The sequence below is a fragment of the Anolis sagrei genome, chromosome 2 (genome assembly GCF_037176765.1).
Source record: "Anolis sagrei isolate rAnoSag1 chromosome 2, rAnoSag1.mat, whole genome shotgun sequence".
Classification (NCBI taxonomy): domain Eukaryota; kingdom Metazoa; phylum Chordata; class Lepidosauria; order Squamata; family Dactyloidae; genus Anolis; species Anolis sagrei.
This window is the reverse complement of record NC_090022.1, coordinates 170,443,081-170,467,301: the sequence shown is the minus strand read 5'-3', so window position 1 is coordinate 170,467,301 and position 24,221 is coordinate 170,443,081. Positions and strand designations below refer to the sequence as shown.

Below are 24,221 nucleotides of genomic sequence, written 5' to 3'. Positions count from 1 at the left end.
TAGTTTTTGAGTTATGTTAATCCCAGAAACAAACATTACATTTTTATTTATATAGACTTGGGGATTGCCTGTACGTAGGCAATTCACTTTTCTGCTCAGACACTTGTCATGATCCTGAAACCTTTGGATGTAAGGGATAAAGTTCCCATTGATTTCAATTCTGGATTAATGTATTGTCGAAGGCTTTCTGGATTTCTGGACAACAATTCTGGATTACATTATTGGAGTTTTTTTAAATAATAATGGACAATACCTCACACATTTCAGGTATTTTATTTCAAAACTGAAACACTTTTTCAAACAGGTCTCAGAACAGTCTTTTCTGAATTTTCGTCGAATCACATCCACGTCTCAGTGTAGAGACTAAAGTCTCTTGGACCTCCTCTTCCGGCGAAAGCATGCTAGCCAGCAAAACAGGATCCTTCTTGTGCTCCACATCATTGAAAGGGCAGGTCTTCAAATGAACAGCCATAGAAGGGATGTCACGGAACTGCCAGTTGTTAATTGTAGAAAAGAGGTTGCTAAACTTCCATATCTGTCAAGAAACATAGACAAGAAACATAGACAAGGAGGTTATAACGAATTATGAATTAAATCACGCCGCTTGTCACCACTTTAACAAGTTATGTATATCACACCACTGGACACCAATATAATGTATATATAACACAAACAGTGATGCGAGGCTGGAGGCTTATTAGTAGGCCTGGGCAACCACGGAAAAAATTGTTTCTAAAATCGATTCGCTTTTAGGGGTTTTTTGCGTTTCGATTTTTAAAAGAATTCCAAAATTTTTCTTTTAAAAAGTTTGATATTTACGAAATTTCGTAAATGTAAAAAAAATTACGAAACAATAACGAAACAATTTTGAAACAATAACGAATCAATTCGTTAATGGCGGACGCGACCGCGCAATACGCTAAAAAACCTCCAAATGGGACAGGGGGAACTTCTGAAGCTTCCCTCTCCCTCTGTTGTTGACTGTTGGTGTGATATTATAATTTTTTTTCACTAATTAAACAAACAACAACTATAAAACTTGCCCCAGACATGCGGAAAGTTGTCTTAGGATTTTTAAAATGAGTATTTGAGTATTTTCCCACTCCTGCCAACACTGCTTTTTCCCCGACTCCCAAAGTAACTGTTTGTTAAGAGGCTTTTCTGTAGTAACAGGATGTTAAAAATGCTGGAACTATCACCAAGGCTTGATGGTGGAAAGATGCACAGAAGAGATCTTTTGAAAGTTAAATAGAACAATATTTATTTATAAGAGTATTTATCAAGGAAAATTCAATTTATAGACAACTATATATGGGTCATCTTGCAGTTCCTTCTAATTCCAGTAGTCTATGATTCTGGATAACTCTTAGTTCAACTATTTCCAAAGAAGGAAGGAAAAATGGCAGTGAATGATGATTTATAGAATAAAGTAAAAAAAGAGAGGGAAGATTTCATGCATTTTTCCACAATTTTTCAAAAGAGGACCCAGACCATTAGAATCATAGAGTTGGAAGAGACATCATGGGGCTTCCAGTCCAACCCCCTGCCAAGAAGCAGGAATATTACATTCAAAGCACCCCCGACAGATGGCCATCCAGCCTCTGTTTAAAAGCCTCCAAAGAAGGAGCCTCTACCACACTCTGGGGCAGAGAGTTCCACTGCTGAACAGCTCTCACTGTCTTTTTTTATGTATAATTTTTATTGTTAGTTTTTCCTTTAACGATGAAAGAGGGAGAACAATCGGAGTGACAGGAAAGTAGAAAATTGATAGAGTGACAAGGTGTAGTAGGGGGAGGGTATGGATGGGGGATGTCGGGTAGGGGCAATCCACACTTCGGTGCAAAGAGAAAATTAAATTAAATTAAAAAACCAAAAAAAAGGAACAAAAAAAAAAACAAAACCATAAATGACTTCCCGTTCAGTCCACAGAGGAAATGTCATTGAGTTTTATACCTCTTCTTGTGGTCTGTCATTCATATCATGCTTAGTTTGACTCTTAATACCTGATATTATATATTGAGCTTATTTTTCTCTCTTAGGTATTCTTTTAATTGGCTCCAGTTTATTTGTTTTTCCTTACCCTGATCCTTTAATAGATATGAGAGTCTGTCCAAGTCCATAAATTCTATTTTTTAATCCATTCCTCGTTGGAAGGGATGTCTTTAATTTTCCATTTTTGTGCAATTAGTATTCTTGCAGCTGCTGACAGGTAAATTAATTTTTTTCCTCGTTATTCTTTAAATCAAGGTTTGTTATGTTCAACAAATGATTTCACGTCAAAGGAAGTTCTTTCTGATGTTCAGATGGAATCTCCTTTCTGGTAGTTTGAAGCCATTGTTCCGCGTCCTAGTTTCCAAGGAAGCAGAAAACAAGCTTGCTCCCTCCTCCCTGTGGCTTCCTCTCACATATTTATACATGGCTATCATGTCTCCTCTCAGCCTTCTCTTCTTCAGGCTAAACATGCCCAGTTCCCTAAGCCGCTCCTCATAGGGCTTGTTCTCCCTTGATCATTTTAGTCGTCCTCCTCTGGACACATTCCAGCTTGTCAATATCTCCCTTCCCCAGAATTGGACACAATATTCCAGGTGTGGTCTAACCAAGGTGGAATAGAGCATGGGTAGCATGACTTCCCTGGATCTACACACTAGACTCCTATTGATGCAGGCCAAAATCCCATTGGCTTTAACTTGTTGTCCACGAGGACTCCAAGATCTTTTTCACATGTACTGCTCTCGAGTCACACGCCCCCCATTCTGTAACTTTGCATTACTGTCCTGTCAGTCTGACAGCATTACCAGAAAGGATTGTAATGGTCTGAATCCTCTTTTGTGAACAGTATGTGAAAAAAATTGCATAAAATCTTCCCTCTCTGTTTTTACTTTACTCTATAAATCCTACTTCACTCCCATTTTCCCCTCTATTTGGAAATAATTTAGTGAGTCCCAGGAACTGTTTGGCTGAGCATTTTGATAGCCCTTCCCTAAACTATAAGCCCAAGAATCCTGTAGGAAGCAGCTGTATTTAAAGTGGATTCATGCTCTAGTGTGATGAGACTGATTCAGGTTACGTGAGGCCAACATACATTATATAGGCTGGGATCTTTAGTACTATTATAATTACTTATACAAATGAAATTATATAGTTGCCCCTCGAGTGGATCCATGCTCTAGTGCAGTGTTTTTCAACCTGGGGGTCGGGACCCCTGAAGGGGTCTTGAGGGGGTGTCAGAGGGGTCACCAAAGACCATCAGAAAACACTGTATTTTCTGTTGTCATAGGGGTTCTGTGTGGGAAGTTGGGTCCATCGGAGGGGTTCAGAATGCTCTTTGATTGTAGGTAAACTATAAATCCCAGCAACGACAACTCCCAAATGTCAAGGTCTCTTTTCCCCAAACTCTACCAGTGTTCACATTTGGGTATGTTGAGCATTTGTGCCAAGTATGGTCCAGATCCATCATTGTTCAAGTCTAAAGTTCTCTCTGGGTGTAGGAGAACTACAACTTCCAAACTCAAGGTCAAAGCCTGCCAAACTCTTCCAGTATTTTCTGTTGCTCATGGGAGTTCGGTGTGCCAAGTTTGGTTCGATTCCATCGTTGGTGGAATTTGATTGTAGGTGAACTATAAATCCCAGCAACTATAACTCCCAAATGACAAAATCAATCCTCTCCCCAATCCCACCAGTACTCAAATTTGGGTATATCAGGTATTCGTGCCAAATTTGGTCCAGTGAATGAAAATACATCCTGCATATAAGATACTAGCTGTCCCCTGCCACGCGTTGCACGTTTTCTTGATCTGGAAAATAAAGTAATGAGAAAGTGTTGGTTTTTAATATGATACTATATCTGTGTGTGTGTGAATCATATCTATCTATCTATATCTGTGGCTGGATGGCTCTTGGTCAGGAGGACTTTGATTATGTTTTCTTGCCCTGAGGAAGGGAGTTGGATTGGGTGGCCTTAAGTATTTTCTGTTGGTCATGGGGGTTCTGTGTGGGAAGTTTGTCCCGATTCTGTCGTTTGTGGGGTTCAGAATGCTCTTTGATTGTAGGTGAACTGTGAATCCCAGTGACTACAACTCCCAGATGGCAAGGTCTATTTCCCCCCAAACTTCATCTGTGTTCATATTTAGGCATATTGAGTATTCGTGTCAAATTTAGACCAGATCCATCATTGTTTGAGTCCACAGTGCTCTCTTGATGTAGGTGAACTACAACTCCCAAACTCAAGGTCAATGCCCACCAAACCCTTCCAATATTTTCTGTTGGTCATGTGAGTTCTGTGTGCCAAGTTTGGTTCAATTCAATCATTGATGGAGTTCAGAATGCTCTTTGATTGTAAGTGAACTATAAATCCCAGCAACTACAATTCCCAAATGGCAAAATCATAATTTTTTGAGTGATGGTTACTCCTTGTGTTGTGAGACGTTTTGTTGCCAAATTTGGTGTGATTTCGTTTTGTTTTTAAGATACTCATTATGCATGGACCATTTATATATAGAGAGAGAGAGATTTACATTACAATTCGTAATAATAGTAAAATGACAGCTATGAAGTAGCAACGAAAATAATTTTATGGTTGGGGGTCACCACAACATGAGGAACTGTATTAAGGGGTCTCAACATTAGGAAGGTTGAGAAACACTGCTCTAGTGTGATGAGACTGTTAAAAATAATTCTGATTCAGGTTATGCGAGGCCAACATACATTATATAGGCTGGGATCTTTACCATTATTATCATTACTTATCAAAATGAAATTATATAGTTGCCCCTCGCTTCTCCTGGCAATCCGGATTTGTAGACCCACTGCCTAAATTCCATTGCTAACTTCTAAAACAAACAAGGTAGGCTGGCTCTGCTCTCATTTTTAATGGCATTTCACAGTTCTTCTGCACTCCTGTAAATAAGAGAGAAACTGCCTAGTTGCTAAATGTCCTGGGCAGTTTTTGAACAGATAGAGAAGCTGCTAAAATCTACAAAAACTACACAGGAGACTTCAGTGTAAACAGGAATGGGACCACTACTCCAAAATATCAGAGCCACCAGCTCTGCCTATTTGTCAGAGTTCTAGATTAGGTAAACAAAACTGAACTAAAATAAACAACAATTGCTTGTACTGCTAAAATGTTAAGATATAGAATCATAGAATCAAAGAGTTGGAAGAGACCTCATGAGCCATCCAGTCCAACCCCCTGCCAAGAAGCAGGAACATTGCATTCAAATCACCCCTGACAGATGGCCATCCAGCCTCTGTTTAAAAGCTTCCAAAGAAGGAGCCTCCACCACACTCCGGGGCAGAGAGTTCCACTGCTGAACGCCTCTCACAGTCAGGAAGTTCTTCCTCATATTCAGATGGAATCTCCTCTCTTGTAGTTTGAAGCCATTGCTCCATTGCGTCCTAGTCTCCAAGGAAGCAGAAAACAAGCTTGCTCCCTCTTCCCTGTGGCTTCCTCTCACATATTTATACATGGCTATCATATCTCCTCTCAGCCTTCTCCAGGCTAAACATGCCCAGCTTCTTAAGCCGCTCCTCATAGGGCTTGTTTTCCAGACCCTTGATCATTTTAGTTGCCCTCCTCTGGACACATTCCAGCTTGTCAATATCTCTCTTGAATTGTGGTGCCTAGAATTGGACACAATATTCCAGGTGTGGTCTAACCAAAACAGAATAGAGGGGTAGCATTACTTCCCTAGATCTAGACACTAGGCTCCTATTGATGCAGGCTAAAATCCCATTGGCTTTTTTTGCCGCCACATCACATTGTTGGCTCATGTTTAACTTGTCCACGAGGACTCCAAGATCTTTTTCAATCGTACTGCTCTTGAGCCAGGCGTCCCCCATTCTGTATCTTTGCATTTCGTTTTTTCTGCCTAAGTGGAGTATCTTGCATTTGTCCCCTTTGAACTTCATTTTGTTAGTTTTGGCCCATCTCTCTAATCTGTCAAGATCGTTTTGAATCCTGCTCCTGTCCTGTGGAGTATTGGCTATCCCTCCCAATTTGGTGTCATCTGCAAACTAGCCATAAACAAAACCCAGAGAACAATGTGGATATTTTAGTAAACCAGTTCAAGATGTTGCCACCATACCTTCCATTGCTGTCCATTGCTTACCTTTCTGCGGATTCTCCAAGAAGTGCCCCCATGACTGTATTTTTTCTTTTCCCACAACAGAAAAACCATTCCTCTTTCTTGCAAAAGAGTAGCACAGATCTCCCTCATTTGTACAGACACCTGAGCCAGCTGAGACAAACTGAAGCTATCCAGAAACCCAGCTATGTACTTGAGGATCTCCAAGGGTAAAATGCTTAGAACATCCATTTGTTTCCCTTGGTTATTTCTTATCAATGTGTTTTTATTTATTTGTAAGAGGACAGGGTCAACCTCTGGCTTCACGGCAAATGTCTTGAGATGCTGGCTGTAGATAACGTTGGATCTTTGTCCAGAAGGGCACAAGGGATATTGAACAAAAGTGCAGCCCAGATAAGCAAGTGGACAGCGATGTTGGAACCATCCATTGAGACACGACTGGATATCGGTATGAACATTCTTGAAATGTGAAGGAAATTCATCTCTGCGGAAAAAGTGGTTGCAAGAAAAGGTGAAAGCAGAGCTACTTTTGTTGTGCCTTTGGGTTACGCTCTCACTGTGAAGCTGTAAGTTGAGGTTGGGCGGATCATTTACATCTAGAATGTCTGCTAGAACTGTCGTGGAAGTGAAAGGCTCCGTGGCAAACCTATATGTTTGCGTACCAAAATCCACATATAGAGCATCAGTACTGCCTGTCTGAGATATCTCATGTCCTTTCAATTCCTTCTCCAGGGCACACAACAGTGTAGTTTTTATGGCACTGCATTTAGGAAGTTCCTCCAAATTTATTCCCAAGTCAGAAGTATCCACAGATATGCTCTTAGTTGGTTTCTTGTGTGCTGTTGGATCACCAAGTCGGGCTCTTCTGCCACAATAGCTGGTTGGAACTTTGAAGGTTGTCTCGGTCTTCACTTCATGAACTTCCAGATTTCCATATACAAAGTCTTTCTCTCTAGGGGTGCAAGCAGGCATCTGACCGAAATGAATGAGCATCCGTCCATGGTGGACCAGATACATATTGTACTCCCCTATAGGAACCTCTGTTTTTAGTCTCTCCAGTACGCCATCTTGCCAAGGAGCCAGGCCTGTCTTTTCAGCTGCTAAATTGATTTGAGAGGGGGACTGAACGTCACTTTCTTCTGCACTATTCCTTTCTTCCGACACACAACTCTTTGAACTCTGCCCTTTACTCCCTGTTTTTTGTTTCCCTTTATCAGCTGATGCACCTGTTACAGTGCATGCTGTAAATTCTTTGCTAAACATACTTTCCCAGGCTTTATAACCAATTAAATCCATACCTTCTTTGTCCTTTGCCAGCTGCTCACGTTCATGCTGGCTAAGTTCAGCTGTATGAGCATAATTTGCTTCAGACTCACCAACTGCTCCTTCAGCAGGTTCATCTATATCCTCAATATTAGCATCTATTTCTTCCTCTTTGCACTCTGGGAAAAGTTCGACCATTTTGAGTGCCTCAAAGAGATTTTTCTGATCTTTCATAGCTAGGGCCACATCAAGACAATCTTCTCTGGGCTCTTCTTTCATAATATTCTCATGCAGAATAGCTTCCGAGTCCACACATGGCCACCGATTCCATTCCATCGAGCAGGAAACAACACTGGCTGGGCAGACTTGTAGATGTTTTGCCATTTTAAAACGAGCCATTGTAAAAGGGCAGCCATAAAAAGAGTTGAGACATGAAACTTGCTCTAGAGGACACAGGAGCTGGTGCTCATCCTCTTTACACATATGAAAGGCAGCACCGCAGCGAGATCGGCAGCTGATCACCACACAAGACACAGCAGGCTCAACTGGAACCTGGCAATATCGATTGAAACATTTTTCACAGTGGTTGTGCAAGCCACAGCGAGTCCGCTTCTTCTTGCCCTATTAAAGATTTCAAGAGACAAAAGGAGAAACAGTTCTTTATTATTATTATTATTATTATTATTATTATTATTATTATTATTATTATTTGAAACACAACAGGATGAGTCCACAGCAGACACTCTGCTGGCTGTTGTATTGGATCACACATCGGACACTTCCCAAGTATCATTATTATTATTACTAGCTGTACCCACCACGCGTTGCTGTGGCCAGCCTTCCCTCCCTCTTTCCTTCCTTCCCTTTTTTTCTTTCCTTCTCTCCTTCCTTCCTTCCGTCCTTCCTTCCTTCCTTCTCTACCTCTTTCCTTCCTTCTCCTCCCTTTTTCTTTCCCTTCTCCTTTCTCCTCTTTCTTCCTTCTCTACCTATTCTTGGACTGCAACTCCCAGCAGTCCTCCTGATCCATCCATCTATCTACCTACCTACCTACCTACCAGTTGCGCCCGTACCTTGGGAAGCCAGATCTGGCCACAGTGGTCCATGCTCTTGTTACATCCCGAATAGATTACTGCAACGCACTCTATGTGGGGTTGCCTTTGAAGACTATTCGGAAACTTCAACTAGTCCAACGGGCGGCAGCCAGATTACTCACCGGAGCATCATACAGGGCACATACCACCCCTCTGCTCTGGCATGGGATGGTCCATGAGGTCACGAAGAATTGGAAGCGACTGAACAAATTATTATTATTATTATTATTATTATTATTATTATTATTTGAAACACAACAAGATGAGTCCACAGCAGACACTCTGCTGGCTGTTGTATTGGATCACACATCGGACACTTCCCAAGTATCATTATTATTATTACTAGCTGTACCCACCACGCGTTGCTGTGGCCAGCCTTCCCTCCCTCTTTCCTTCCTTCCTTCCCTTTTTTTCTTTCCTTCCGTCCTTCCGTCCTTCCTTCTCTACCTCTTTCCTTCCTTCCCCTCCCTTTTTCTTTCCCTTCTCCTTTCTCCTCTTTCTTCCTTCTCTACCTATTCTTGGACTGCAACTCCCAGCAGTCCTCCTGATCCATCCATCTATCTACCTACCTACCTACCTACCAGTTGCGCCCGTACCTTGGGAAGCCAGATCTGGCCACAGTGGTCCATGCTCTTGTTACATCCCGAATAGATTACTGCAACGCACTCTATGTGGGGTTGCCTTTGAAGACTATTCGGAAACTTCAACTAGTCCAACGGGCGGCAGCCAGATTACTCACCGGAGCATCATACAGGGCACATACCACCCCTCTGCTCTGGCATGGGATGGTCCATGAGGTCACGAAGAATTGGAAGCGACTGAACAAATTATTATTATTATTATTATTATTATTATTATTATTATTATTATTTGAAACACAACAAGATGAGTCCACAGCAGACACTCTGCTGGCTGTTGTATTGGATCACACATCGGACACTTCCCAAGTATCATTATTATTATTACTAGCTGTACCCACCATGCGTTGCTGTGGCCAGCCTTCCCTCCCTCTTTCCTTCCTTCCTTCCCTTTTTTTCTTTCCTTCCGTCCTTCCGTCCTTCCTTCTCTACCTCTTTCCTTCCTTCCCCTCCCTTTTTCTTTCCCTTCTCCTTTCTCCTCTTTCTTCCTTCTCTACCTATTCTTGGACTGCAACTCCCAGCAGTCCTCCTGATCCATCCATCTATCTACCTACCTACCTACCTACCTACCTACCAGTTGCGCCCGTACCTTGGGAAGCCAGATCTGGCCACAGTGGTCCATGCTCTTGTTACATCCCGAATAGATTACTGCAACGCACTCTATGTGGGGTTGCCTTTGAAGACTATTCGGAAACTTCAACTAGTCCAACGGGCGGCAGCCAGATTACTCACCGGAGCGTCATACAGGGCACATACCACCCCTCTGCATGGGATAGTCCATGAGGTCACGAAGAATTGGAAGCGACTGAACAAATTATTATTATTATTATTATTATTATTATTATTATTATTTGAAACACAACAAGATGAGTCCACAGCAGACACTCTGCTGGCTGTTGTATTCGATCACACATCAGACACTTCCCAAGTATCATTATTATTATTATTACTAGCTGTACCCACCACGCGTTGCTGTGGCCAGCCTTCCCTCCCTCTTTCCTTCCTTCCTTCCCTTTTTTTCTTTCCTTCTGTCCTTCCTTCCTTCCATCCTTCCTTCCTTCCTTCTCTACCTCTTTCCTTACTTCCCCTCCCTTTTTCTTTCCCTTCTCCTTTCTCCTCTATCTTCCTTCTCTACCTATTCTTGGACTGCAACTCCCAGCAGTCCTCCTGATCCATCCATCTACCTACCTACCTACCTACCAGTTGCGCCCGTACCTTGGGAAGCCAGATCTGGCCACAGTGGTCCATGCTCTTGTTACATTCCGAATAGATTACTGCAACGCACTCTATGTGGGGTTGCCTTTGAAGACTATTCGGAAACTTCAACTAGTCCAACGGGCGGCAGCCAGATTACTCACCGGAGCGTCATACAGGGCACATACCACCCCTCTGCATGGGATAGTCCATGAGGTCACGAAGAATTGGAAGCGACTGAACAAATTATTATTATTATTATTATTATTATTATTATTATTATTATTATTTGAAACACAACAAGATGAGTCCACAGAAGACACTCTGCTGGCTGTTGTATTGGATCACACATCGGACACTTCCCAAGTATCATTATTATTATTACTAGCTGTACCCACCACGCGTTGCTGTGGCCAGCCTTCCCTCCCTCTTTCCTTCCTTCCTTCCCTTTTTTTCTTTCCTTCCGTCCTTCCGTCCTTCCTTCTCTACCTCTTTCCTTCCTTCCCCTCCCTTTTTCTTTCCCTTCTCCTTTCTCCTCTTTCTTCCTTCTCTACCTATTCTTGGACTGCAACTCCCAGCAGTCCTCCTGATCCATCCATCTATCTACCTACCTACCTACCTACCTACCTACCTACCTACCAGTTGCGCCCGTACCTTGGGAAGCCAGATCTGGCCACAGTGGTCCATGCTCTTGTTACATTCCGAATAGATTACTGCAACGCACTCTATGTGGGGTTGCCTTTGAAGACTATTCGGAAACTTCAACTAGTCCAACGGGCGGCAGCCAGATTACTCACCGGAGCGTCATACAGGGCACATACCACCCCTCTGCATGGGATAGTCCATGAGGTCACGAAGAATTGGAAGCGACTGAACAAATTATTATTATTATTATTATTATTATTATTATTATTATTTGAAACACAACAAGATGAGTCCACAGAAGACACTCTGCTGGCTGTTGTATTGGATCACACATCGGACACTTCCCAAGTATCATTATTATTATTACTAGCTGTACCCACCACGCGTTGCTGTGGCCAGCCTTCCCTCCCTCTTTCCTTCCTTCCTTCCCTTTTTTTCTTTCCTTCCGTCCTTCCTTCCTTCCTTCTCTACCTCTTTCCTTCCTTCCCCTCCCTTTTTCTTTCCCTTCTCCTTTCTCCTCTTTCTTCCTTCTCTACCTATTCTTGGACTGCAACTCCCAGCAGTCCTCCTGATCCATCCATCTATCTACCTACCTACCTACCTACCTACCTACCAGTTGCGCCCGTACCTTGGGAAGCCAGATCTGGCCACAGTGGTCCATGCTCTTGTTACATCCCGAATAGATTACTGCAACGCACTCTATGTGGGGTTGCCTTTGAAGACTATTCGGAAACTTCAACTAGTCCAACGGGCGGCAGCCAGATTACTCACCGGAGCATCATACAGGGCACATACCACCCCTCTGCTCTGGCATGGGATGGTCCATGAGGTCACGAAGAATTGGAAGCGACTGAACAAATTATTATTATTATTATTATTATTATTATTATTATTATTTGAAACACAACAAGATGAGTCCACAGCAGACACTCTGCTGGCTGTTGTATTGGATCACACATCGGACACTTCCCAAGTATCATTATTATTATTACTAGCTGTACCCACCACGCGTTGCTGTGGCCAGCCTTCCCTCCCTCTTTCCTTCCTTCCTTCCCTTTTTTTCTTTCCTTCCGTCCTTCCGTCCTTCCTTCTCTACCTCTTTCCTTCCTTCCCCTCCCTTTTTCTTTCCCTTCTCCTTTCTCCTCTTTCTTCCTTCTCTACCTATTCTTGGACTGCAACTCCCAGCAGTCCTCCTGATCCATCCATCTATCTACCTACCTACCTACCTACCAGTTGCGCCCGTACCTTGGGAAGCCAGATCTGGCCACAGTGGTCCATGCTCTTGTTACATCCCGAATAGATTACTGCAACGCACTCTATGTGGGGTTGCCTTTGAAGACTATTCGGAAACTTCAACTAGTCCAACGGGCGGCAGCCAGATTACTCACCGGAGCATCATACAGGGCACATACCACCCCTCTGCTCTGGCATGGGATGGTCCATGAGGTCACGAAGAATTGGAAGCGACTGAACAAATTATTATTATTATTATTATTATTATTATTATTATTATTTGAAACACAACAAGATGAGTCCACAGCAGACACTCTGCTGGCTGTTGTATTGGATCACACATCGGACACTTCCCAAGTATCATTATTATTATTACTAGCTGTACCCACCACGCGTTGCTGTGGCCAGCCTTCCCTCCCTCTTTCCTTCCTTCCTTCCCTTTTTTTCTTTCCTTCCGTCCTTCCGTCCTTCCTTCTCTACCTCTTTCCTTCCTTCCCCTCCCTTTTTCTTTCCCTTCTCCTTTCTCCTCTTTCTTCCTTCTCTACCTATTCTTGGACTGCAACTCCCAGCAGTCCTCCTGATCCATCCATCTATCTACCTACCTACCTACCTACCTACCTACCAGTTGCGCCCGTACCTTGGGAAGCCAGATCTGGCCACAGTGGTCCATGCTCTTGTTACATCCCGAATAGATTACTGCAACGCACTCTATGTGGGGTTGCCTTTGAAGACTATTCGGAAACTTCAACTAGTCCAACGGGCGGCAGCCAGATTACTCACCGGAGCGTCATACAGGGCACATACCACCCCTCTGCATGGGATAGTCCATGAGGTCACGAAGAATTGGAAGCGACTGAACAAATTATTATTATTATTATTATTATTATTATTATTATTATTTGAAACACAACAAGATGAGTCCACAGCAGACACTCTGCTGGCTGTTGTATTCGATCACACATCAGACACTTCCCAAGTATCATTATTATTATTATTACTAGCTGTACCCACCACGCGTTGCTGTGGCCAGCCTTCCCTCCCTCTTTCCTTCCTTCCTTCCCTTTTTTTCTTTCCTTCTGTCCTTCCTTCCTTCCATCCTTCCTTCCTTCCTTCTCTACCTCTTTCCTTACTTCCCCTCCCTTTTTCTTTCCCTTCTCCTTTCTCCTCTATCTTCCTTCTCTACCTATTCTTGGACTGCAACTCCCAGCAGTCCTCCTGATCCATCCATCTACCTACCTACCTACCTACCAGTTGCGCCCGTACCTTGGGAAGCCAGATCTGGCCACAGTGGTCCATGCTCTTGTTACATTCCGAATAGATTACTGCAACGCACTCTATGTGGGGTTGCCTTTGAAGACTATTCGGAAACTTCAACTAGTCCAACGGGCGGCAGCCAGATTACTCACCGGAGCGTCATACAGGGCACATACCACCCCTCTGCATGGGATAGTCCATGAGGTCACGAAGAATTGGAAGCGACTGAACAAATTATTATTATTATTATTATTATTATTATTATTATTATTATTTGAAACACAACAAGATGAGTCCACAGAAGACACTCTGCTGGCTGTTGTATTGGATCACACATCGGACACTTCCCAAGTATCATTATTATTATTACTAGCTGTACCCACCACGCGTTGCTGTGGCCAGCCTTCCCTCCCTCTTTCCTTCCTTCCTTCCCTTTTTTTCTTTCCTTCCGTCCTTCCGTCCTTCCTTCTCTACCTCTTTCCTTCCTTCCCCTCCCTTTTTCTTTCCCTTCTCCTTTCTCCTCTTTCTTCCTTCTCTACCTATTCTTGGACTGCAACTCCCAGCAGTCCTCCTGATCCATCCATCTATCTACCTACCTACCTACCTACCTACCTACCTACCTACCAGTTGCGCCCGTACCTTGGGAAGCCAGATCTGGCCACAGTGGTCCATGCTCTTGTTACATTCCGAATAGATTACTGCAACGCACTCTATGTGGGGTTGCCTTTGAAGACTATTCGGAAACTTCAACTAGTCCAACGGGCGGCAGCCAGATTACTCACCGGAGCGTCATACAGGGCACATACCACCCCTCTGCATGGGATAGTCCATGAGGTCACGAAGAATTGGAAGCGACTGAACAAATTATTATTATTATTATTATTATTATTATTATTATTATTTGAAACACAACAAGATGAGTCCACAGAAGACACTCTGCTGGCTGTTGTATTGGATCACACATCGGACACTTCCCAAGTATCATTATTATTATTACTAGCTGTACCCACCACGCGTTGCTGTGGCCAGCCTTCCCTCCCTCTTTCCTTCCTTCCTTCCCTTTTTTTCTTTCCTTCCGTCCTTCCTTCCTTCCTTCTCTACCTCTTTCCTTCCTTCCCCTCCCTTTTTCTTTCCCTTCTCCTTTCTCCTCTTTCTTCCTTCTCTACCTATTCTTGGACTGCAACTCCCAGCAGTCCTCCTGATCCATCCATCTATCTACCTACCTACCTACCTACCTACCTACCAGTTGCGCCCGTACCTTGGGAAGCCAGATCTGGCCACAGTGGTCCATGCTCTTGTTACATCCCGAATAGATTACTGCAATGCACTCTATGTGGGGTTGCCTTTGAAGACTATTCGGAAACTTCAACTAGTCCAACGGGCGGCAGCCAGATTACTCACCGGAGCGTCATACAGGGCACATACCACCCCTCTGCATGGGATAGTCCATGAGGTCACGAAGAATTGGAAGCGACTGAACAAATTATTATTATTATTATTATTATTATTATTATTTGAAACACAACAAGATGAGTCCACAGCAGACACTCTGCTGGCTGTTGTATTCGATCACACATCAGACACTTCCCAAGTATCATTATTATTATTATTACTAGCTGTACCCACCACGCGTTGCTGTGGCCAGCCTTCCCTCCCTCTTTCCTTCCTTCCTTCCCTTTTTTTCTTTCCTTCTGTCCTTCCTTCCTTCCATCCTTCCTTCCTTCCTTCTCTACCTCTTTCCTTACTTCCCCTCCCTTTTTCTTTCCCTTCTCCTTTCTCCTCTATCTTCCTTCTCTACCTATTCTTGGACTGCAACTCCCAGCAGTCCTCCTGATCCATCCATCTACCTACCTACCTACCTACCTACCAGTTGCGCCCGTACCTTGGGAAGCCAGATCTGGCCACAGTGGTCCATGCTCTTGTTACATTCCGAATAGATTACTGCAACGCACTCTATGTGGGGTTGCCTTTGAAGACTATTCGGAAACTTCAACTAGTCCAACGGGCGGCAGCCAGATTACTCACCGGAGCGTCATACAGGGCACATACCACCCCTCTGCATGGGATAGTCCATGAGGTCACGAAGAATTGGAAGCGACTGAACAAATTATTATTATTATTATTATTATTATTTGAAACACAACAAGATGAGTCCACAGAAGACACTCTGCTGGCTGTTGTATTCGATCACACATCGGACACTTCCCAAGTATCATTATTATTATTACTAGCTGTACCCACCACGCGTTGCTGTGGCCAGCCTTCCCTCCCTCTTTCCTTCCTTCCATTTTTTTCTTTCCTTCTCTCCTTCCTTCCTTCCTTCCGTCCTTCCTTCCTTCCTTCCTTCCTTCCTTCCTTCCTTCCTTCCTTCCTTCCCCTCCCTTTTTCTTTCCCTTCTCCTTTCTCCTCTTTCTTCCTTCTCTACCTATTCTTGGACTGCAACTCCCAGCAGTCCTCCAGATCCATCCATCTATCTACCTACCTACCTACCTACCAGTTGCACCCGTACCTTGGGAAGCCAGATCTGGCCACAGTGGTCCATGCTCTTGTTACATTCCGAATAGATTACTGCAACGCACTCTATGTGGGGTTGCCTTTGAAGACTATTCGGAAACTTCAACTAGTCCAACGGGCGGCAGCCAGATTACTCACCGGAGCGTCATACAGGGCACATACCACCCCTCTGCTCTGGCATGGGATGGTCCATGAGGTCACGAAGAATTGGAAGCGACTGAACAAATAAACAACAACAAAAAGTGCCAAAGATAAAGTGGTCTTAAAAGATAGTCCATTGACCTCTTTAAATCTCAGGCTTTTCTGATTTCAGGAGATTTAATCAAAGTTCTAAACTACAACTCTTATAGTTGAGCTTATTCAATTCATATTTTTTTTCACTCTACTTTTGGAGCAAATTGTATCATAACCGACATCTAACTCAGTTCAGATGCAAAATAAAATCCTGCTTTTGCATTTGTCCCCACTCCAAAATGGTGAGGCCAAAGAAGAACCAACCCCCTTAGATTGGTATGTCTGCCATAGCTGGAAGTCTGCTGCTCTGATTGCTGAAAATATTTTGATCATATAAGTTCTAAATATAGCCTCAGCAATGACTTGCAAAATTCCAAAACAGTTACATAGCACTCGGACCATGCATATATACAGGGCACTGGAAGACTACGAAAAGGGTTAGAGTAAGAGAAGATAATCCAAACAAAGAGCAAATGTAGAACAGCAGAGGGAGGAACTGGCAAAACCTCCTCTGAATATTCCTTGTCCAAAACACTGAAACGTATGGGGTTGCTATAAGTCCATACCAGGGGTCCTCAAACTACGGCCCAGGGGCCGAATACGGCCCTCCAATGTCATTTACCCGGCCCTCGCTCAGGGTCAGCCTAGGTCTGAAATGTCTTAAAAGCACACAACAACACCAACAACAATCCTATCTCATCAGCCAAAAGCAGACCCACACTTCCCAATGAAATACTAATAAGTTTATATTTGTTAAAATTGTTCTTCATTTTAATTATTGTATTGTTTTTAAGTGTTATTAGCACTAAAATAAGATACGCTCAGTGTGCATAGGAATTCATTCATGTTTTTTTCGAATTATAATCCGGCCCTCCAACACTTTGAGGGACTGTGACCTGGCCCTTTCTTTAAAAAGTTTGAGGACCCCTGGTCCATACATTTCAGCAATGGTATTCCCTGTAATGATTAATGTAAAGGCAACTTGAAGAAACGTAGACACACATTAATCCCTTACGTGATGCAGTCTTTTTCAGCATTTAGTAGGAAACAGCAATACATGCAAACATAAAAATTAATGATTTGAGACCTGTGTAAAAAGCAGCACATATAAAGACCAAGCAAGAAGGCAGCGTTAAAATAAAGTATATATCATAGCCATTGAAATTTATCAATTCCTTCCATGTGTCATGTAAATAGTAAAAGTGGTCACTGGAATTCATTAAATTAAGGCTGGCTGTTTTGAGCAACCGGTACAGTGTAGAAAAGAGGGATATCTGCTAAGGGCATAAGAGAACAGCATAAGAGAACTTGTAAATATCTGACAATTATTATATAGTACATATTGGCTTTTAATGTTTTAAAGTTTTACACTCCTGGTCTGTGACCATAATAATAACATTAATTCATTCATTTAAACTGGCTTGCATTAATAATCCTAAAAAACTACAATAATTTTATAACTTCATTCCATTTGGTGTTTACTATGACTTTGTTAGCACCAACCAAATAATGCAGCAACAATTTAGCAACAGATAAGACAAAGTCGCTTCTATGTAATTATGAGGGATATTTTTTAAGTAAGGTCCGTTTTGTTGTAGACACTAGTAGTTCGCGCGCATACCGCAACGAGTGCCTGCGTCGTGTACTGGCATGCCTTGGGAACAACTGTGCTCAGCTTCCGCTCTTTAGCTAACCTGTACGGTTCTGTTCTGTGCTTTAAAAATGTTTAAGACTATCAACTCACCCGCCACATGTGAGGTTCGCTCAGTGATACGGTTTTTGTCAGCAAGGAACCTGCCTGCTGCAGAAATTCATCGACAGATTTGTGAAGTGTATGGTGATACTGTTATGATTGAAAGCAAAGTGCATAAGTGGGTACGACAATTCAAGGAGGGCCTTGACAACGTCCATGATGAGGACTGCTCCAGTCGCCCTTCTTTGATTACAGAAGGCAGTGAACTCTTGGTTATCGTAGCAGAAGGCAAGTTTTTATGAAGAGGGTATTTTTAAATTGGTTCAGAGGTATGATAAGCGTTTGAACAAACTTGGCAACTATGTCGAAAAATAGAGTGAAGTATGTACCTTCTGAAAATAAATTTACTTTTTTGAAATAAACTTTCGTTGTGTACTTATGTTCGAACGGACCTTACTTTAAAAATACCCCTCGTATATAGTTACAATAATAACCAGGCACCAGGACTTCTATGTAATTATATAGTTACAATAATAACCGGGCACTAGGACTGTGGCGCAGCCGGCTGGGAGTCACTACTGACCGAAAGGTCATGAGTTCGAAGCCAGCCCGGGTCAGAGTGTGCTTCTGACCAATTTGTATAGTTTGCTTTCAACCTTTGCAGCTCGTAAAACAGTTGCACCTGTCAAGTAGGAAATTTAGGTACCGCGTATGTGGGGAGGTTAATTTAACTAATTTACGGCACCATAAAAATCTCCAGCAAGCATGTAAAGAACGAGGAAGTACTTCATCAGTGTCACAAATGAACGATGAAGCAACAGCTCCCCTGGTGGCCAGAATACCCTCATCAAAAAGCTGGAATGTTAAATAGCCTCTGTTTCTCTGTCTATATATGTTGTGTATTTATGGCATTGAATGTTTGCCATGTATATGTACATTGTAATCCGCCCTGAGTCCCCTGCGGGGTGAGAAGGGCGGAATATAGATTCTGTAAATAAATACATAAATAAATAAATATTTAAAAATCAATCAAGCATTGCTTCATTTGTTAAAAGGGAAACAAGTCATTAGTTGGAGCTGAAATTTGTCCAAAAATGGCCAAGGGACTAGTGTGGACTAGAAAAGAATTAAAGGATTAGTAGTCTAGAATCAAGAGCTACTGGGACTTTAGAGTGTTCTTGCCCATGGGTGTGGCACTACTATTGTGCAAAGCTATTGTGCAAAGTATAGTGGTATTTATGATACATAGAAATATTGTCTTATTTCCACTTCCAGCTTTTGAGTTCCAGGGCCAGATGGCGGAAACAGAAGAACGGTCTGCCTCAGGGGAGCGTGCTCGCTCCATCAATGTTCAACATTTACACAAATGACCAGCCACTGCCAGAAGGGACAGAGAGCTTCATCTATGCTGATGATCATGCCATTACCGCTCCAGCAGGGAGCTTTGAGACGGTTGAACAGAAGCTCTCCGAAGCTCTAGGTGCTCTTACTGCCTACTACAGGGAAAACCAACTGATCCCTAATCCATCTAAAACACAGACTTGTGCCTTTCGCCTTAAGAACAGACAAGTATCCTGAGCTCTGAGGATTACCAGGGAAGGAATCTCACTGGAGTATTGCAGCACACCCAAATACCTGGGAGTCACTCTGGACCTTGCTCTGACCTACAAGAAGCACTGCCTGAACATCAAACAAAAAGTGGGCGCTAGAAACAATATCATACGAAAGCTGACTGGCACAACCTGGGAATCACATCCAGACACAGTGAAGATATCTGCCCTTGCGCTATGCTACTCTGCTGCTGAGTATGCATGCCCAGTGTGGAACACATTTCAACACACTAAAACAGCGCCCTACACCACTGGAGAAATTACACTGCTTAGCCGGTATTGCACCACCTGACATCCGCCGGGAAGTAGCAGCCAATAGTGAAATGACCAAGGCAGTGACATCTCCAGCTCATCCCTTGTTTGGGTATCAGCCAGCACACCAACGACTTAAATCAAGAAATAGTTTTCTTAGATCTACAGAGACACTCGCTGGAACACCTCAGCAAGCGAGAGTCCAAAAGTGGCAGGCTCAAACCCAGCACCTCAACCAATGGCTGATACCAAATGAGAGACTCCCTCCTGGGCACACAGAAGACTGGGCGACTTGGAAGGCACTGAACAGGCTGTGCTCTGGCATCACGAGATGCAGAGCCAATCTTAAGAAATGGGGCTACAGGGTGGAATCCACAGCATGCAAATGCGGAAAAGAACAAACCACTGACCACCTGCTGCAATGCAACCTGAGCCCCTGCCACATGCACAATGGAGGACCTTCTTGCGGCAACACCAGAGGCACTCCAAGTGGCCAGATACTGGTCAAAGGACATTTAATCAACTACCAAGTTTGCAAAAATTGTGGGTTTTTTTATCTGTTTGTTTTGTTAGAAATGTAATACAATGGTCTGATTGCTGATGACACAATAAATAAATACTTCCAGCTTCTTTCAGAAGAATAATGCCACAGGAATACCAATACTGTTAGGCAGAATAGAATGTTAGTCATGACTTGAATACTGAAATCACAGACGACTTTAGTGAATAGGGTATCTAGAGACGGTAAGTCTTCTACGGTTGTTGCTTGTACCCATTGAACCAGAGGCTGGTATAATCAATAGCACAGTTAAAAAAAATACCTTCTCATGATTGTATTGTTTAATTGCAGAGAACGTTATGACTGCAAAATTATCACTAATGCCTGCGAATGTCATTTAGTGGAGGACATAGAATTTCAGAAGAAAATGAGCCAAAGCTTTAAATTGTGTAGATCATGAAAAACGATGGAACGCCTAGACAAATGTGTGTGCCACAACTTTTGATTGTCCCTATACTCAGGCCAAGAGGCTATTGTTAGGACCAAATATGGAGAAATTAAATGGTTTCCAATAGGCAAGAGGATCAGGCAAGGTTGGACTTTATCAACCCTTTTGTCTAACTTGCATGCTGAACATAATATACATAAAGGAGGAATATAAACTTGGAGGAAGAAGATGTGGACACTGGAAGAAGAAACATAAACAGTTTAAGATATTATTTTTATTTATTTATTTATTTATTTATTTATTTACAGCTTTTATATTCCACCCTTCTCACAGAGGTCTCTCATTCATAAGGTTGTAATAATTTGTATCATCTGTATCTCGGAATTCAAAAACACAAGAGACATTCATTTGATTGCCAAACTGTATAAACTGTTGTTAAAATACAGTTGTTGTTGAAATGAAGGACGTACAGGTGAAGGTTTGTATGGTTAAGTGGGCACAAAACATGGCTAAACAAATACAACTGGAAAAGGTCTGGACAGCAAATTATTACAAAATATTTCACAAATTTTATTTATTTATTTATTTATTTCGAGTATTTCTACCCCGTCCTTCTCAACCCCCAAGGGGGGACTCAGGGCAGCTTACAACCAGCGCAATTCGATGCCACAGTCAACAAAGTAAAAAAATAACAATTATAAATAGTTAAAATATTCAAATAATACAATAACAACTGAAAAGAAAAGCCAATCTAGTGGCCAACGTTCACCGAGTTCTAAAATCCATAAGTCCATTCAGCATTATCATTGTCATTATCATAATCCTTTCCAAACTCTGGTCGTCATTGCCATGTTGGTCTGCCAAATTACCCAAAGGCCTGGTCCCATATCCATGTTTTCAACTTCCTTCTGAAGGAGAGGAGGGATGTTGATGACCTAATTTCCCCGGGGAGTAAATTCCACAGGCGAGGGCCACCACCGAGAAGGCCCTGTCCCTCGTCCCCACCAGTCTCACTTGGGATAAAGGTGGGGCCGAGAGAAGGGCCTCCCCAGAAGATCTTAAACTCCGAGATGGGACATAGAAGGAGATACGCTCGGACAGGTACGCTGGGCCGGAGCCATATAAAGGTTTAACTACTGTACAAAGATTTAACTAAACCTCTATAAGCTATTATGAACTCACTAAAAGAAGGGAAAATACCTGAAACATGGAAAGATACATATATAACACAAATACCGAAGGAAGATAGAGACCTACAACCAAAGAACTACAGACCTATATCACTTTTGACCATAAACGTTGTATGTTTATGCTAGCAAACAGATTGAAAAATATTCTAAATAATTTCAAACGACCAAGTCATCTTTTTACCAAATAGACAAACAGAACGCAAGATGCTTTATTGAACTATTTGATAAATATCCCAACAAGAAAATAGCAATACTCTTTCTAGACATAGAAAAAGCATTCAACAGCTTAAACTGGGATTTTATGGTGGAAGTTCTGCAAGCACATGATATGGGAGACCAATATATAAAAATAATAAGAACTATATACAAAGACCAATATGCACAGTTGATAATTAATGGGAAGAAAACACAAATAATCCAAATAACGTATTGTTGAAGGCTTTCATGACCGGAATCACTGGGTTGTTGTAGGTTTTTCCGGGCTATATGGCCATGTTGTAGAGGCATTTTCTCCTGACGTTTCGCCTGCATCCATGGCAAGCATCCTCACTACCTCTGAGGATGCTTGCCATAGATGCAGGTGAAACGTCAGGGGAAAATGCCTCTACAACATGGCCATATAGCCCGGAAAAACCTACAACAACCCAATCCAAATAACGCCACTCCTGTTTGTTATGTGGATAGAGATGATTATAAAACAAATAAATGAGAACAAAGAGATAAAGGTTGTTTGGGCAGCAGGAAAAGACTACAAGATTCGAGCCTTTCCCGATGATATTGTCCTGCCTTTGGAAAACCCCAATGACTCAAATAATATCCTGACAAACTTCTTAGAACTAGCTAGGTTAAAGATAAACAAAGAGAAAAGTAATTTTTTAACAAACAACCTGACAGAAAAACAAGGATTAAAAAAATACAGAATACAGTATTGCACAGAAAGCCAAATACTTAGGAACATAGATTACAATGAAGAATTCAGAGCTATTAAAAATAACTACAAAAGGTTGTAGAGAGATATAAGGAAAGAACTAGCGGAATGGGACAAATGAGGGCTTTCCCTACTAGGGAGGATATCACCCATTAAAATGGCATTCCCAAGATGTTTTTCCTCTTTGACTACACATACTTTTCTTTTCAGTCCTGATTTTGTTTTTGTTTTTACTTTTTTATCTTTGATTTCCAAACATATTTTATTTTCCAAAGTCTTACCGTGAACATATGGTTTCTTTTTGTGTGCCCCAGACAAATGGTCTCTTGAGTTTATCCAACCCAGTTAAAGCGACGGGGCTACGAGATGGGCGATGAGCAGAGTGAGGAAGAAATATGAGGAGGCAGGGCAGAAAAACACTGAAACGCACACTGGCTGTTAAAAATAAAATGTGCACTCAGCAGCGTGGGTCAATTTATAGAAGGTTGTCCTTTCGTGATATTTATTTAACATGCTATGGCTGGGGCAACATTTAACAGAGCTAGAAAATAACTGCTGAATCATATTTAAGTAAAGTTTTCAATGGAGTTTTCAATGGGGTTATTATTTGGAAATAAACTTGATTGCTTTTTTCTAATCTTTATATTAGCCATGCAAAATCTGTTTACTAAGTATCTTCTAGACTTGTTTCTTTTTGCATTAATGGATAATGGTAACAGAACAGATATCTTTATCCAGTATGGAATATTCTTCTCCATTTTTACAAAATTGTCACTTCCATGAACCTCAATGGGATTAGAAGATGAACTAGTAGCTAATAGTTACAACTCAAAGGCAGTGTATTGGTATTATTATTATAATTATTATTATTATCTTTATTTGTACCCTGCTAGCATCTCAACACTGACCTTGAGGGAGCTGGGGGTGGTAACGGCCGACAGGGAGCTCTGGCGTAGGCTGGTCCATGAGGTCACGAAGAGTCGGAGACGACTGAACGAATGAACAACAACAGCATCTCCTAAGGGGGGGGGGGTACAAATAAAGATAATAATAATAATAATAATAATAATAATAATAATAACACCAATACACTGCCTTTGAGTTGTAACTATTAGCTACTAGTTTTTTGTACCCTGCTAGCATCTCCCAAGGAGCCCCCGGTGGCACAGTGGGTTAAAGCACTGAGCTGCTGAGCTTGTTGATCGAAAGGTCGCAGGTTCAATCCCGGGGAGCGGCGTGCGCTTCCGCTGTCAGCCCTAGCTTCTGCCAACCTAGCAGTTCGAAAACATGCAAATGTGAGTAGATCAATAGGTACTGCTCCGGCAGGAAGGTAACAGCGCTCCATGCAGTCATGCTGGCCACATGACCTTGGAGGTGTCTACGGACAACGCCGGCTCTTCGGCTTAGAAATGGAGATGAGCACCACACCCCAGAGTCAGACATGACTGG

At 42.4% G+C, this 24,221-nt stretch overlaps 1 protein-coding gene across 2 annotated transcripts; it reads right to left on the bottom strand.

Annotated features, from left to right (window-relative positions):
* Positions 1–254: 254 nt before the first annotated feature.
* FBXO40 (F-box protein 40) lies at positions 255–23,267 on the bottom strand. 2 transcript variants are annotated; one of them, XM_060763364.2, is made up of 3 exons: positions 23,054–23,267; positions 6,111–7,970; positions 255–535 (listed from the first exon to the last, which is right to left on the bottom strand). In XM_060763364.2, exons 1-3 carry the CDS (start codon positions 23,060–23,062, stop codon positions 308–310), a joined length of 2,097 nt encoding a protein of 698 aa, XP_060619347.2. In that variant the 5' UTR covers positions 23,063–23,267; the 3' UTR covers positions 255–307. The 2 variants fall into 2 exon arrangements, with proteins under 2 accessions (XP_060619347.2, XP_067320206.1); XM_067464105.1 differs by lacking the exon at positions 23,054–23,267 and adding an exon at positions 8,420–8,663.
* Positions 23,268–24,221: the final 954 nt, after the last annotated feature.

Bases quoted from the DNA above. Each gene is read 5' to 3' on its own strand.
- FBXO40 (XM_067464105.1), bottom strand. From the start codon at position 8,452: ATGGACCACTGTGGCCAGATCTGGCTTCCCAAG. The intron at 7,971-8,419 runs GTACGGGCGCAA...AATCTTTAATAG, and splicing joins GCCAGATCTGGCTTCCCAAG to GGCAAGAAGAAGCGGACTCG. The intron at 536-6,110 runs GTAAGCAATGGA...GTTTCTTGACAG, and splicing joins CTTGGAGAATCCGCAGAAAG to ATATGGAAGTTTAGCAACCT.